Source organism: Sebastes umbrosus, chromosome 22 (assembly GCF_015220745.1).
Source record: "Sebastes umbrosus isolate fSebUmb1 chromosome 22, fSebUmb1.pri, whole genome shotgun sequence".
Lineage (NCBI taxonomy): Eukaryota > Metazoa > Chordata > Actinopteri > Perciformes > Sebastidae > Sebastes > Sebastes umbrosus.
In genome coordinates, this window is record NC_051290.1 from 4,092,514 (window position 1) to 4,105,387 (window position 12,874).

At 38.9% G+C, this 12,874-nt stretch overlaps 1 protein-coding gene across 2 annotated transcripts; it reads left to right on the top strand.

Moving 5' to 3' along the window:
- Window positions 1-1,790: 1,790 nt before the first annotated feature.
- On the top strand, window positions 1,791-9,547 carry mus81 (MUS81 structure-specific endonuclease subunit). 2 transcript variants are annotated; one of them, XM_037757873.1, is made up of 17 exons: window positions 1,791-1,906; window positions 2,097-2,257; window positions 3,586-3,715; window positions 3,980-4,065; window positions 5,185-5,316; window positions 5,403-5,483; window positions 5,633-5,721; window positions 5,848-6,051; window positions 6,249-6,419; window positions 6,505-6,632; window positions 6,733-6,845; window positions 7,116-7,235; window positions 7,542-7,637; window positions 8,410-8,541; window positions 8,664-8,767; window positions 8,915-8,998; window positions 9,218-9,547. In XM_037757873.1, exons 2-17 carry the CDS (start codon window positions 2,108-2,110, stop codon window positions 9,282-9,284), a joined length of 1,887 nt encoding a protein of 628 aa, XP_037613801.1. In that variant the 5' UTR covers window positions 1,791-1,906; window positions 2,097-2,107; the 3' UTR covers window positions 9,285-9,547. The 2 variants fall into 2 exon arrangements, with proteins under 2 accessions (XP_037613801.1, XP_037613802.1); XM_037757874.1 differs by having other exon boundaries at window positions 5,188-5,316.
- The last annotated feature ends 3,327 nt before the right edge of the window (window positions 9,548-12,874 follow it).

Consider the following 12,874-nt stretch of genomic DNA (forward strand, 5'->3'; position numbering starts at 1 on the left):
GACATAAGCAAAAATAAATGATCAAATGTTTATGTCGCAGTGATGACAGAAAATGCTGCTACAGGCACAGAAGGAATGTGTGGTCACATATGGCAATGTGTTCAGTACTGAACAATTAGACGCATGTCATTCCATCCTCAAACCAAAATAAATGAGTCTTTGAATCCTGTTAAGCTGTAATATTTAATGTTTCCTCTTATTTAACTTTTCAGTCCAACAAGTTCACCTCGTTTTACAACATTAACCACTTTAACTTAGTCTTTACAACCGCCTCGTCAAACTTTGTGTGCATAAAGAGATGTCTGTTATGCACTAATTATGCTTCATTTTCCCCCTCCGAGCTTCTTGACTGTGTGTCTTAAGACAGAGAGCGGTTGTGTGGTTGGGAGGGTGAGGTTGGATTCTTGGTCTCTGTCGGGTCTTGTTGGAGGAATCCTGCAGACGCCCTTCAGCCTGAGGATACACTGAGACGGAGTCAGTTAACAACCACATAACGGTCTTGGAAGTTAACTGACACTGATTGTGTTAAAGAGGCACCGAAACTCACTTTGTCAGTCACAACATGCATCTTCTGAATCATCAGAATATTGTTAAAGCTATATTTCAACACTTAAAGTGTCTTTGAGGTTTTAGAAAAGCGCTATATAAATAAAATGTATTATTATTATTATTATTAGTTAACCCTCTGAGACCCACAATAGACCTGTTTTTGTCTTTTTTTAAGGGGTACATGGGGTCTTTAGGGGGAGATAGCAGGTCAACAGTATATGTCACATAGAAGTGGTGTACATCATCTGAAAGCTGGGAGCCTGAAGATTAATTTGAGCACTGTGTCAAGTTTAGAACTACGGTGGCCTTAAGGTAGCGTAAAAACTCAAACGTTAATATAAAAATATAATATAAAATAAATATTTAATATGTTATATTATATAATGTTATATAATATTAGTAATATAATATATTATATATAATACTATAAAATATAAAATATTGTATATTATGTAATGTTATATAATATTAGTAATATTAGTAAGTAAAATATCTGAATACTTATATTTCTATACTATTACTATTACTATACTATTTCTATACTTGTTTATATTTATTTATATATTTTATTTATAGTTTATTTAATTTATCGATTTATTTTTCTATACTATTTTTTAAACTTTAGTTTTGCTACTTTTACTCTAGTAAAATATAAGTAATATGTATTATATAATAATAAAATATATATAATAGTAAGATAATATATATTATATAATACTATAAAATATAAAATATGATATATTATGTAATGTTTTATAATATGAGTAATATAATATATTATATATAATACTATAAAATATAAAATATGATATATTATGTAATATTTTATAATATTAGTAATATAATATATTATATATAATACTATAAAATATAAAATATGATATATTATGTAATGTTTTATAATATTAGTAATATAAGTAAGTAAAATATCTAAATACATCTATTTCCATACTATTCTTAAATATTTTTTACACTGTAGTTTTGCTTCTTTTACTCTAGTAAAAAGTCTTAATACTTAATAATAATAATAATAATAATAATAACAACAATATTAGTAGAGCACTTTTCAAGCCCAAAGCACAAACTAAATTCACATCAAATACAGCAGAATACAATGAAAAATAAATAATGAAATAAAGAAATTAAAAAAATTCTTCCACCACTGATTAATTTACTTTTATTAATACATACATTTGTCTTTTTATTATAATATGAACCTCTAGATGTCACTGTTTGTATTACTGCATCTCGCCCCGCCTACTTCCGGTGACGTCACGATGTAAACACGGAAGTGCGCTGGTTCTTTGAACACAGGTGGCGCCAGTTAGCTGCTGCTGCTAAAACTCTCAAGTTAAAGGTGATTTAAGACGCACAGACACGATTTACCTCACTAATTATCTGCTCAATCTCTCTATAAGTGTTGCTTACTACTTCTAAATATGGTAACTTGTTGATGAAAACCTTAAAATTGATAGATAATCAGGGTTCGCTAACATTAGCTTATGTTAACTAGCTAAGTGTTAACTGTGTCATTCCTCTCCTGTCAGGTCCAGAAGGGATGCCAGCTTCGGAACCGGTTCCACGGGTCCGGTTGGGTCGGAAACGAGCCCTGCCCTCCTGCCCGAACCCGCTGTTCCTCCAGTGGCTCACTGAGCTCCGAGACGAGGCCAAAGAGAAGAAACTGAAGATCCAGTACACCTACCAGAAGGTAAACATCAGCACCTGTTCACCTGTTTACAGGTGTGTTCATCACAGTACACCTACCAGAAGGTAAACATCAGCACCTGTTCACCTGTTTACAGGTGTGTTCATCACAGTACACCTACCAGAAGGTAAACATCAGCACCTGTTCACCTGTTTACAGGTGTGTTCATCACAGTACACCTACCAGAAGGTAAACATCAGCACCTGTTCACCTGTTTACAGGTGTGTTCATCACAGTACACCTACCAGAAGGTAAACATCAGCACCTGTTCACCTGTTTACAGGTGTGTTCATCACAGTACACCTACCAGAAGGTAAACATCAGCACTTGTTCACCTGTTTACAGGTGTGTTCATCACAGTGCAGTTTACAGGTGTGTGTTTTGTGCAGGTAACTGTTATGCAGTGTTGGAAGCAGTATTCCTATATTTTACTTAAGTAAAAGTAGTAATACCACAGTATTAGCATCAAGACATACTTAATGTATTACAAATAAAAGTACACATTTATGCAGAATGGTTCATTTTCATAATAAAATATTATGATTTATGTATATATATACATGTGTGTGTATATATATATATATATATATACATATATATATATATATATATATAAAAAAATATTTTTATTCATTTTTTCAAACATAGCATAACAAACATAACAGATCATAACACCGGTGCCATAATACAAAAAATTATATCTTACATTTAACATTTAATCTGTACATACATATAGACACACATACACATCGCTTCTCACTCCCACACAGAAACATGTCCAGCCTTCCTCCCACCCGAGAGTTAGAGTTACAGAATAAGTTCAATTACAGAAAAATAAAAAATAAAAATGAAAATATTTTTTAAAATAATTTAATTAATTATTTAAAATTAAAGGTCATAAGTACTACAATAATATAATTCATGGTAGTAAGATAGAAACCATAAAAAAAAAATAATTAATTACTTAATTGTAAAAAAAAACAAAAAACAGCACATACAAAATAATAATTAGTAATTAATTATTAAATAAATAGTTTTTGAAGATTTTTACATGACTGGTTACGTAACATTTTGAAACGTTGAATATTTTCCAGAATAAAGACATATAGACAGATAAAAGATGACAGATTTTATGTTGTATGCACACACTAATTTCACATTTTGTTGAATTTGTTTTTACAGACATCAGATATCACCAATGTGTTGTTACAGTCCAGTTAGTAGTCATAATATTTAACTGTTCACCAGCGTATCGTATCCTGAATATAAGATGGAAATCAGTGGAAAGCCGAAACAGATCTTTATTTATGTGTGTTTTTGTTTTCCTGCAGGCCATCAGCTCCTTGAATAAGTATCCATTACCGCTTGAAAACGCCAAAGAGGCAAAGATCCTGCAGAACTTTGGAGACGGCATCTGTAAAATACTGGATGACAAACTGCAACGATACCGTAGAGACAACGGTGAGAAACAGATGGATGGATTAACGTTTGCATTAATTGACCATTTCGATTGTATTGTGGTTGAACTCTTTTTCACAGGACTTTAACAGAAGTTGTGTTTCTGTAAAACACTAGACAGAAAAGTAAAAGGACATTACAGAAAGCCTGAATATAAATACAAGACAACGATATCATTAATATATATAATCTCAAAGTTATCAGTTTTCATAGCTAATAACACCAACTCCTCTTTCTTTGTCTTTTCCCTCTTTACCTCCTCTGTAGGTTCAGACGCTCCTATTCACTCTCTCCCTGAAGGAGCGCCGCCTCCTGGCAGACCGGACAACAACAGCCTGGCTCCCTCCAGAAAGGTAAACAGGGTTAAATAGGGAGTGTTTGTGTTTGTGTCACCCTGTAAAGACACAATGAAGTAAATGTCCATGAAACCTGTGAGGAAGTAGACTCTGCCCACGGCTGTGCAATATTGACAGAGTCAAATCAAACAATATTAGTTGACCAAATACCTGAGAATTACTCAAACGTGCAATAAAGCAAACTCGTAGAGGAGCAGGAGTATTCTGAGTTTAGATAAGAAGCCTTTATTAGCTGCAGGGCTTGTTCATGACAATTAAAAAGAACAACCGGTTTCGACCATGACAGGACTTCATCAAATGAAGAGACAAAATCTGTCCCGACTACTGCATATACACACACAGAAATGATACGATGATCAAATCAAGTTTATTGTCATTTTAATTTCATTATTGCTGACTTTTTGTACACACTGTTTTATTAAGTTTTATGTTTTTATTCTGTATTGTTTTTATCTTGATGTTTGCACTTTTTTAACTTATGTAAAGCACTTTGTAACTATGTTTGGAAAACTGCTATACAAATAAAGTATATTTATTTATTTATATTTTTACCACACTTCTCTGTGCAAGGCAGAATGAGTGAGTGTTTTTCTGGGATCAAGGTGCAACATAGATAACACTATATACAAGAACAGCACGCACACATAAGATGTGTAGAGTGCAAGGTATAATCAAGCAGGCAGAAGCGTTTGCTGTTCATTTTATTCAGCTAACACGATGCACCCTTTAAGAAAAACACACATTTTAAGCTTTATCACACAATATTGTTGTAGCAAAACAACATCTTGTCAAATATTGTCTCATTCTGCAGCTCTAAATCTGTACCCGCGATGTGATTGTGTCTTCTTCTAACCCTGGGGTAGCTCATGAAAAATGTGAACGAAAGAGGGCACTTTCTTACAATACTTTGTTTATTTATTTACTGTTGATGGTGATGGTATTATTAAAAGAATCCCCTACGACTGCTGCTACTAATCAAACAGTAAATATGCTAAATATAAAATATTTTATGAACAGTAAATTCTGCATCACTCCGTTTTATTTCATTCAGCAATAAGAGGAAAGTAAAAGGATAAGTGTTCATCTTTTTTTTCATTTGTTGTCCTTTCCTTGTAGAAGAATGCAGCAGGGGATCAAGGGAAAGACAAAGGAGGAAGAGGAGGAGGGAAGAAGAAGAAGAGGGAGTACGTACCCCAGAAGAGGTCTGGGGGTCACGCTGTACTGCTCACACTTTACAGACAGTCGCAGGTACACCTTTCTCCAGCAAACTTCCAAGTGTTGCATTGTGGCCTCAGTAATCATCATCATCATCATCATCATCTCTCTCTCTGTAGATCCCGGGCAGCAAAGGTTACATGTTTAAGATGGAGCTACAAACAGAAGCTCAGCAACTCTGCGATAAATCTTTCACTGTTGTAAGTGAAATATAATTTATAACACAACATATCCCAAGCCACCCTCCTCCTTTTGTCATGTTAACCCCTGGTATTGATCTTCTCGTGCAGTAGGTTTATTTCAAAATTGAGTCATATTTCTCTCCTTCATTTTGTGTGTGTGTCTGTAGCCGGATCTAGGCAGTAAGTACACGGCCTGGTCGTCGGTGAGCACTCTGATTCAGAAGAACTTCGTGATAAAGACCCACAACCCTGCAAGGTACACAGGAAGCACACACACAACTATTGGGAGACGAAGGCTGAAAACAGTCGTTCTATATTTATTCTACAGTTAACTCTATACTCCACCTACTTAAAACTGTGTTCACTCTCCTTCCTCGCTCAGGTATTCTCTGACAGAAGATGGTCTGGCTTTGGCGGAGCGACTGGAGTCGGTAGAACCAGGGACTAAAGACAGCCTGGAGGGGGACAGAGAGGAGGCTCGAAGTGAGACAGAGGTGGACGAGGAGGGAGAGGACGGTGGTCCCGAGCTTGTGGACCTTACTGCTAGTGATGATGACGAAGAAGAGAAGGAAGAAAACAGAATACAGTGAGTGTGCTTTAATCTTTTCCACTCCACCCGTCTTTTTCATAGACCCGTTTTTGTCTTTTTTTCGGGGAGTACTCTAGCTTTAAAACTGAACCTGCTACAGCCTCTGAAAAAAGTAAAGTCAGCCGAGGGCGCCATCAAGGAGTGGAAATAATTGAAGTCTGCTTGGGACAAAAGGAATCATCTTCTCTTCACAGCACTACAGAGAGGCCGACCTGCGTTGCCGAGCCAAGGAGTGAAGTTGATGTGATGAGTTTTCCAGGAAAACCCCAGAATGCACAGCCAACGAGCAGAAAGCCGAACGCAGGATGTCTTCTACCTGGAGCTTACGAGATTATACTCTGTGTTGACTTCATTGAGACAACCGGGTAAGAGAGCTGTCTCTATATACAGTATCTGTTTGAATCAAAGGTATACTTGTGTATTTCATGACGTGTTGATCTGTCTGAGCAGCGGCAGCAGCCACCGCAAGCAGGAGCTGGTCAAAGAGCTTCAGAGAAACGGAGTCAACTTCGACATCAGGAAGCTAAACGTCGGAGACTTCCTGTGGGTCGCTCGAGAAAAGGTCGCACCTGTTCCAGGTAACACACGCACACACAAGACAATCACAATCACCCGTGTGATCGGCCAGTATGCATCACCTAATCTTATTCCTGTTACTCTCTCTCTCTCTCTCTCCAGGTCAGCTGCGTGCCCCTGAAGGCAGGGAGCTCGTCCTCGATTACATCATCGAGAGGAAGAGGATGGACGACCTGTGTGGCAGCATCATCGATGGACGCTTCAGGGAACAGAAGGTCGGTTGGTGATGTGCTGCAAATTCTTCTTCTGGCAATTCATTTATCAGTTATTTACTTTATCAAATTATCACCACAATACCAGAGCCCCTCATGACGGCTCCAAATTGATTTATTTTGTAGCCAAAATCATCATATTTGAGAAGTTTTAACCAGAAATTGTTTGGCATTGGCGCATGGAAGGTCAAAGATTGGTCCTGTTATGTCTTGTCTTATTGGGTACAGCCACGATTTCATTTTTTCTCTTCCTCCCTTCCTTCCCTGAATCAGTTTCGCCTGAAGAGGTGTGGTCTTCGTAGGCCGTGCTATCTCGTAGAGGAGTGTGGGTCGGCGGCCTCCCACCTGAGTTTACCTGAAACTACCCTGCAGCAGGCCATCGTCAACACACAGGTGGGACGACACACACTCCTACACTTGCATGTCCGTTTTACTAACATACATGTTGGCAAATAAGTATATTTCAACATAATATTTCCTTTTTTTTGTACATATGTTTTTATGTATAATTAGTATTTGTTATATTGCAGTTTATAGTTCAAAATTGAATGTCATTTGTATTGTTACATTTTTTTATTTTTTTGCACTTATTTTATATTTATTTTTAGATATATTTATTTATTGGTGATGGTTTGCCGATGTGATTTGGTGTGTGTACTGTATATATGTTTTTGTCATTTATGTGCGTTTGTGTGTTAGGTAGTTGATGGCTTCTTTGTGAAGAGAGTCCAGGATGTGAGGGAGTCAGCGGCCTACCTCACCGTCATGACACGATACCTGATTAAACTGTATCAGGTAAAAAACACACACAGCTCCTCCACCCTGTCTGTGGCTCTCAGACCAGAGCCCACTGGTTCCTAAATAGGTTAAGTAGTGCGTTTGTTGGGGACAGATTAATCCACATTTGGTGCGTGGACACAGCACTATTTAGGAGGAAACTCGTTGCGAAAATGGAACACGGCAAAGCGGAAAATTCGCACCGGACCCATTGTGCATAGAATTTGCATGCAGATTTTCCGCATTCCTGCGCCACATTTTTGGTGGTGAGAAACAGCTTTTAAATCTCAGATGAGAAGCGATTCCAGAGCATTGGAGCAGCAACAGAGTGAGGCAAGAGTCAGGGACTGAGAGGAGTTGTTGTGAGGATGATCAGAGTGACCTGGGAGCTGAATATGGGGTCAGCAGGTCAGTAATGTATGTGGAGCTAATCCATTTAAGGCTTTAAAAGCAAATAGTACAATTTTAAAATCAATTCATGATGTGCTTTTAATAGTTTTTGGTAGGAATGAGTCTTGATTTTTGATTTTTCAAATAGTTATTAAGTTATTAAAAAATCAAATGGTTTACGTGACTATTTGTCCCGTCTTAAAAAATATATATTTCCCTTGAATAAACTGTCGCAGGCGCTGCCTGGTAGTAACGTTACTACCGGTAAAACGTCAAGGCCTATGGGGGGCTATGCATGCGTCGATTATTCTTCTTCTTCTTCTTCACAATCGACAGATTCATCAACAATGAAAACAATCATTAGTTGCAGCTCTACTTCACACTTTAATCTTTATTTCAGAACTGTACGCTGATCTGTCGCTCCAGAGAGCTGGAGGGTGATGGAGGGAGTGATGAAGAGGAGGAGAGCGGGACCCCCTCCTGCTCTCTCATTTCTTTTGCAGAGTTCAACTATGGTGCCATCAAAAACAAGGTGTGTGTCCTGGTTTTAAATAAAGAATTAAACTTTTTTTCTCCTTAGTTTATTTATTTTTCTTTAAATGCGGTGTTACATTGTGTGTTTGTGAATACATCAATCCCTGTTTTCCCTTCTAGTGTCAGACAGTGAAGGAGGTGTTTGCCAGACAGTTGATGCAGGTCAGCGGTTTGTCTGGAGACAAGGCAGCTGCTATACTGGAGCAATACAGCACTCCTCACAGGTAACTCAACAGACAGTTCACTCACTCACCAAGTATTCTTACCCTTTAGCTCCCTTTTTTCCACCTGTGATGCACTCACCATTTCACGCAGCAGCAACAAAGTTTTATAAAGTTTTATCTCTCTGTCTCTCTCTCTCTCTCTCTCAGTCTCCTGACAGCCTATGATCGGTGTGCAGGTGAAGCACAGAAAGAGAAACTCCTCTCTTCCATCCGCTATGGGAAGCTCAAAAGGTTTGTATTGTATGTATTTATTACAAAAAAGAACATTGTCACATGTCAGCGTGATATGTTAACTTAAATATGTTAAAATATTTTGTGCACTTGTAAATGAAAAGTGAAAAACCAAATGTGCTAAAAAAAAAGATAAAACAATTCACAAGAGCTCCTTAATGACAGCACCAGGAGTAGTTCCGGTTAGTTAATGCTTTATTTTCTGTGTTTGTTTTTCAGGAACCTGGGTCCAGCTCTGAGCAGAACGGTTTATCAGCTGTACTGTACTCAAGGAGCTCTGTCATAGAGACACACTCACCGGTCAACACTACTTCAGTCATTCACACATTTACCGTCTCAAAGACGAAACTCAAACTTACCTCGTAATGTGAAAACATTTAGTCATTCATTTTCACTTCCTGCTTAACTTGAATGTAATTAACTTGAACACATGTTTATGTAAATATAAAGATGCTATATTTTTTCATTAATGTAACATAATGCTACTTGTATGAAGAATTTCACAAATGTATCCTCGTACTGCATCAATAAAGATTATTGTAAGAAAGGTGACACTTTCTTGGTGAGATTTCTGCAGACGTGTAAGCATCCGTATATATACTGGAAAAACAAAGTTAGTAAACTTGTGTTTGATGGATTATTTCTCTGTTGTTACAATGCTAATGGTCATTGTATTTTACATGGTTGGAAAGCCTGTTAATTTACCTTCGCAATGATGTCCAACTTGTAGAGATCATGCATTTGTGGGATGAGCAGCACAGCTGATTATGTGGGTAGCGCCCAAGAAAAATTTGCCAAAATGCTCTGCCAATGGTAAACAGTGTTGGCAGATGATGCAGCTGCAACCCAAAACATCCAGCAAATAACATCTGAACATCACACTGCACAGACTGATGCTAATAAAGTGAAGCAGAGTAAAGTTGGAGAGGTTTTTAGTAGAGGAGTTAACCCGGAGTCTTCAAATTGGCCATTTGGGTAACATCTGTACCATTTGACATGTTCTCAGGTGACTCTAAAACTCATTTAATTTCATCTACATATCACTATAGGTATTAATTCCTTCTAAATACAACTGTTTTTGGACTTTATTTTGAAAAACCAATCAATCAACCAGACCTCGATTCATGTTCCCATTAAAAGAAAATCATAACCCGTTGGTCTGTGTGGACAGTTCTGCCTGTATGAAAGGCCGATGTCTGGGGGTGTAGTATCACGATTCATCCATTAGATGGAGACTTGGACTTGTATTTTTACATGTAAGGATGAGGATGCTGTAGGAGTGCAATGTGCAAATGCTCCTACATGCCGTGCAATGAATACAGAGACTAGAAAAAGATCCAGAGATGTTGGAGTAGCTATTATCAGCGTTGATATAGCCTTGAACACTTCTATTGTTGGAATCTATTGACATACTTGGCAACAACATTTCCAATCCCACACAGGTTCATCATGACACTAAGACTTTAACTAAAACGTTAAATAATGTACAGGCCATTAGAGAAGGAGGTAAAGGTGTTCCAGACACTGAAAATAAACTAAAGGCTATGTTTGTGACCCCAATTTTTAAAGCTCATCTGAAGCCGGAGGTACAGTAGGCCCAAGTTGGGCTCATTTTGCTATGTTCTGGGTGGGGCGTGGTGAAGAAAAGACCTATACGAAAATGTATGATACAGTATTTTCATGTCTAAAAACAGCTGTATCTCAACTCCCGTATGACAAAACCACAAGAGCAAAAGTAGAACAGATTCTGTCCTCACTTCATGCACGCTAATTGAAGAGGACTCAGAAACAGTACGGTCAAACAGTCAGATAAATATTACCAAGTAGCTGTCTGTAATCCTCCATTAACCTTCAGGAACCTGGTGAACAACGCGCCTTTGTGTTTCCTCAAGTGACAGACTATTTCAAATAAACACACCCACGGCTGGGTGAGAAACACATGTCTCGGTCGACACCCCTCTTGTCTGTCCAAACAAACTTGGAGCGGTCGTCTTTCCGTAGATATGAGCCGTCTCTCTCCCTCTGCGACCGAAAGCAAGAATTAAAAACAGCCTCACATCTGTAGCGTGTGTTGGTGTGACGGTTCTTACAGTATACTCAGATCCATGCGAGCTTAAAGACACCGAGAGAAACAACATTTTTGCAGAGTGAGGTCATTTTGGACCAAGGGGAAATTCCACTTTTTACAACCTGAGTCTTGTTTTTGTAGTTTTGGCCGTCGTTCCTGGCAGGTATGATGACACCAGCTTCATTTATCAGGGGACGCCGTGAGTCTGTAAGGCCGAGAGCACGTGGCAGCAACACAAGTGATTAAAAACCACAGTTTGACCATCATCTAAACCATCTTAAAGAGAGACATTGCAACGTTTGAAAGAAGAAATAACTCAAGTATAAGTAATAAAACACACCCTTGCTAACATTCAGTGCTATTGGTACATTTCCACAACACTAACTCCATCAGCACAACAACAGTCAGGTCATACTCTCCACTCCGCTGAGAACACTTTCCTTTTTTAAAGAATTAGCTCCACATGTTGGAAAATTATACGCTTATTAGTTTTCTAGTGGAGAGTTAGGTGAGAAGATCAATACGACTCTGTCCAAAGATAACAAAACACAACACTACGCAACACACAGAGACTCCAGAAAACTCTCGGCACCACAAAAACACAAATTGGTTTATATTAATTATGCATATTAATTAGTGAGCTTTATAGGAGATGATAAGTTGATTATTTTACCTTCAAACAGAGCCAGGCTAGCTAGTTTTTGCTTACTTTACTTAACGCTCCTCTGGGAAGCGGCCGGGCAAAAATATTTAAAGGGACTGTTTGTAACTTCTTACACGTATAAATCATTGCGGGTCGGTGTCCCATGCACACTCGCGTGTTGCTATGCTGTTCAGACTCGACTCCAACACAAACTACACGGAAGCACCAAAACCTCTTGGTTGTATCTAGTGAAGCCCGTCTGTTAAACAGTGTTGGCCGCGGTCGGAGGACGCGGGGGAGACCGTAGCTTTGGTCTACAGGGCCGGAGTCTCTGCTGTACTCTGCTCCTCTGCCTGCCTTCACTCACACACCGCGCTCGTTCTCAGTCGCTCTCTCGCTCCACCTCTCACGTGCATGCTGCTCACTCCACACTGCAGAAGAGTTAGTAGCTCTGAGAATATCTAGTGAATGTTCAGTGGACGTTTGTGCAGAAATAACTGCTGCAGCTCCTCCAGACCAACAGAGGTTTCCCGTGTCTTGTGAAGTGACGGGGCTCCGCAGAGAGAAACGTTATCGTCTCCGACCAAAACTCCGGTGTCTCCCCTGTTCCCTCCGGCCGCGGTCGGGAGAATGAGGCAGGAAAAGCCAACACTAGGATCAGCAGTGATTCATGGAGAGACCTTCGTCTGGTCAGCTAACATTACTGCCAAGCAGCTGAAATATAGAGTGATATTGTGCTTTTAGCTGACGTGTGTCTCCTCACTGTTTTGAGCGATGCTCGTTCATGTCTATGTAGAGTGAGCGCGAGCAACAGGACGCTGACTTTCGTTGACTAAACAGCCACAGGTGTTGCTGTTAACAAGCAATTTCTGATTCTTAAATAGAGTCCCTTTAATGGAAAGTAAACTGTACGTGTTGCAGTGGCCAGTGTCTCCGTGGTGTGTTCAGGCTGCAGGCCGCTCCATGTGCTTGCCGCTTTTTTTTTTTCCTTTTTCTTTCTTTCCAAAACATGAAGTCATTCTTCGGTGCAGACTGGGGATATGAGGACATGCTTTCATTACTGTCCCCTTGTAAGGGCAATTTAAGACGACCAGACCATGCAGTCCTGCACACACACACACACACACACACACACACACACACGCTGGACCACCACATGTATTTC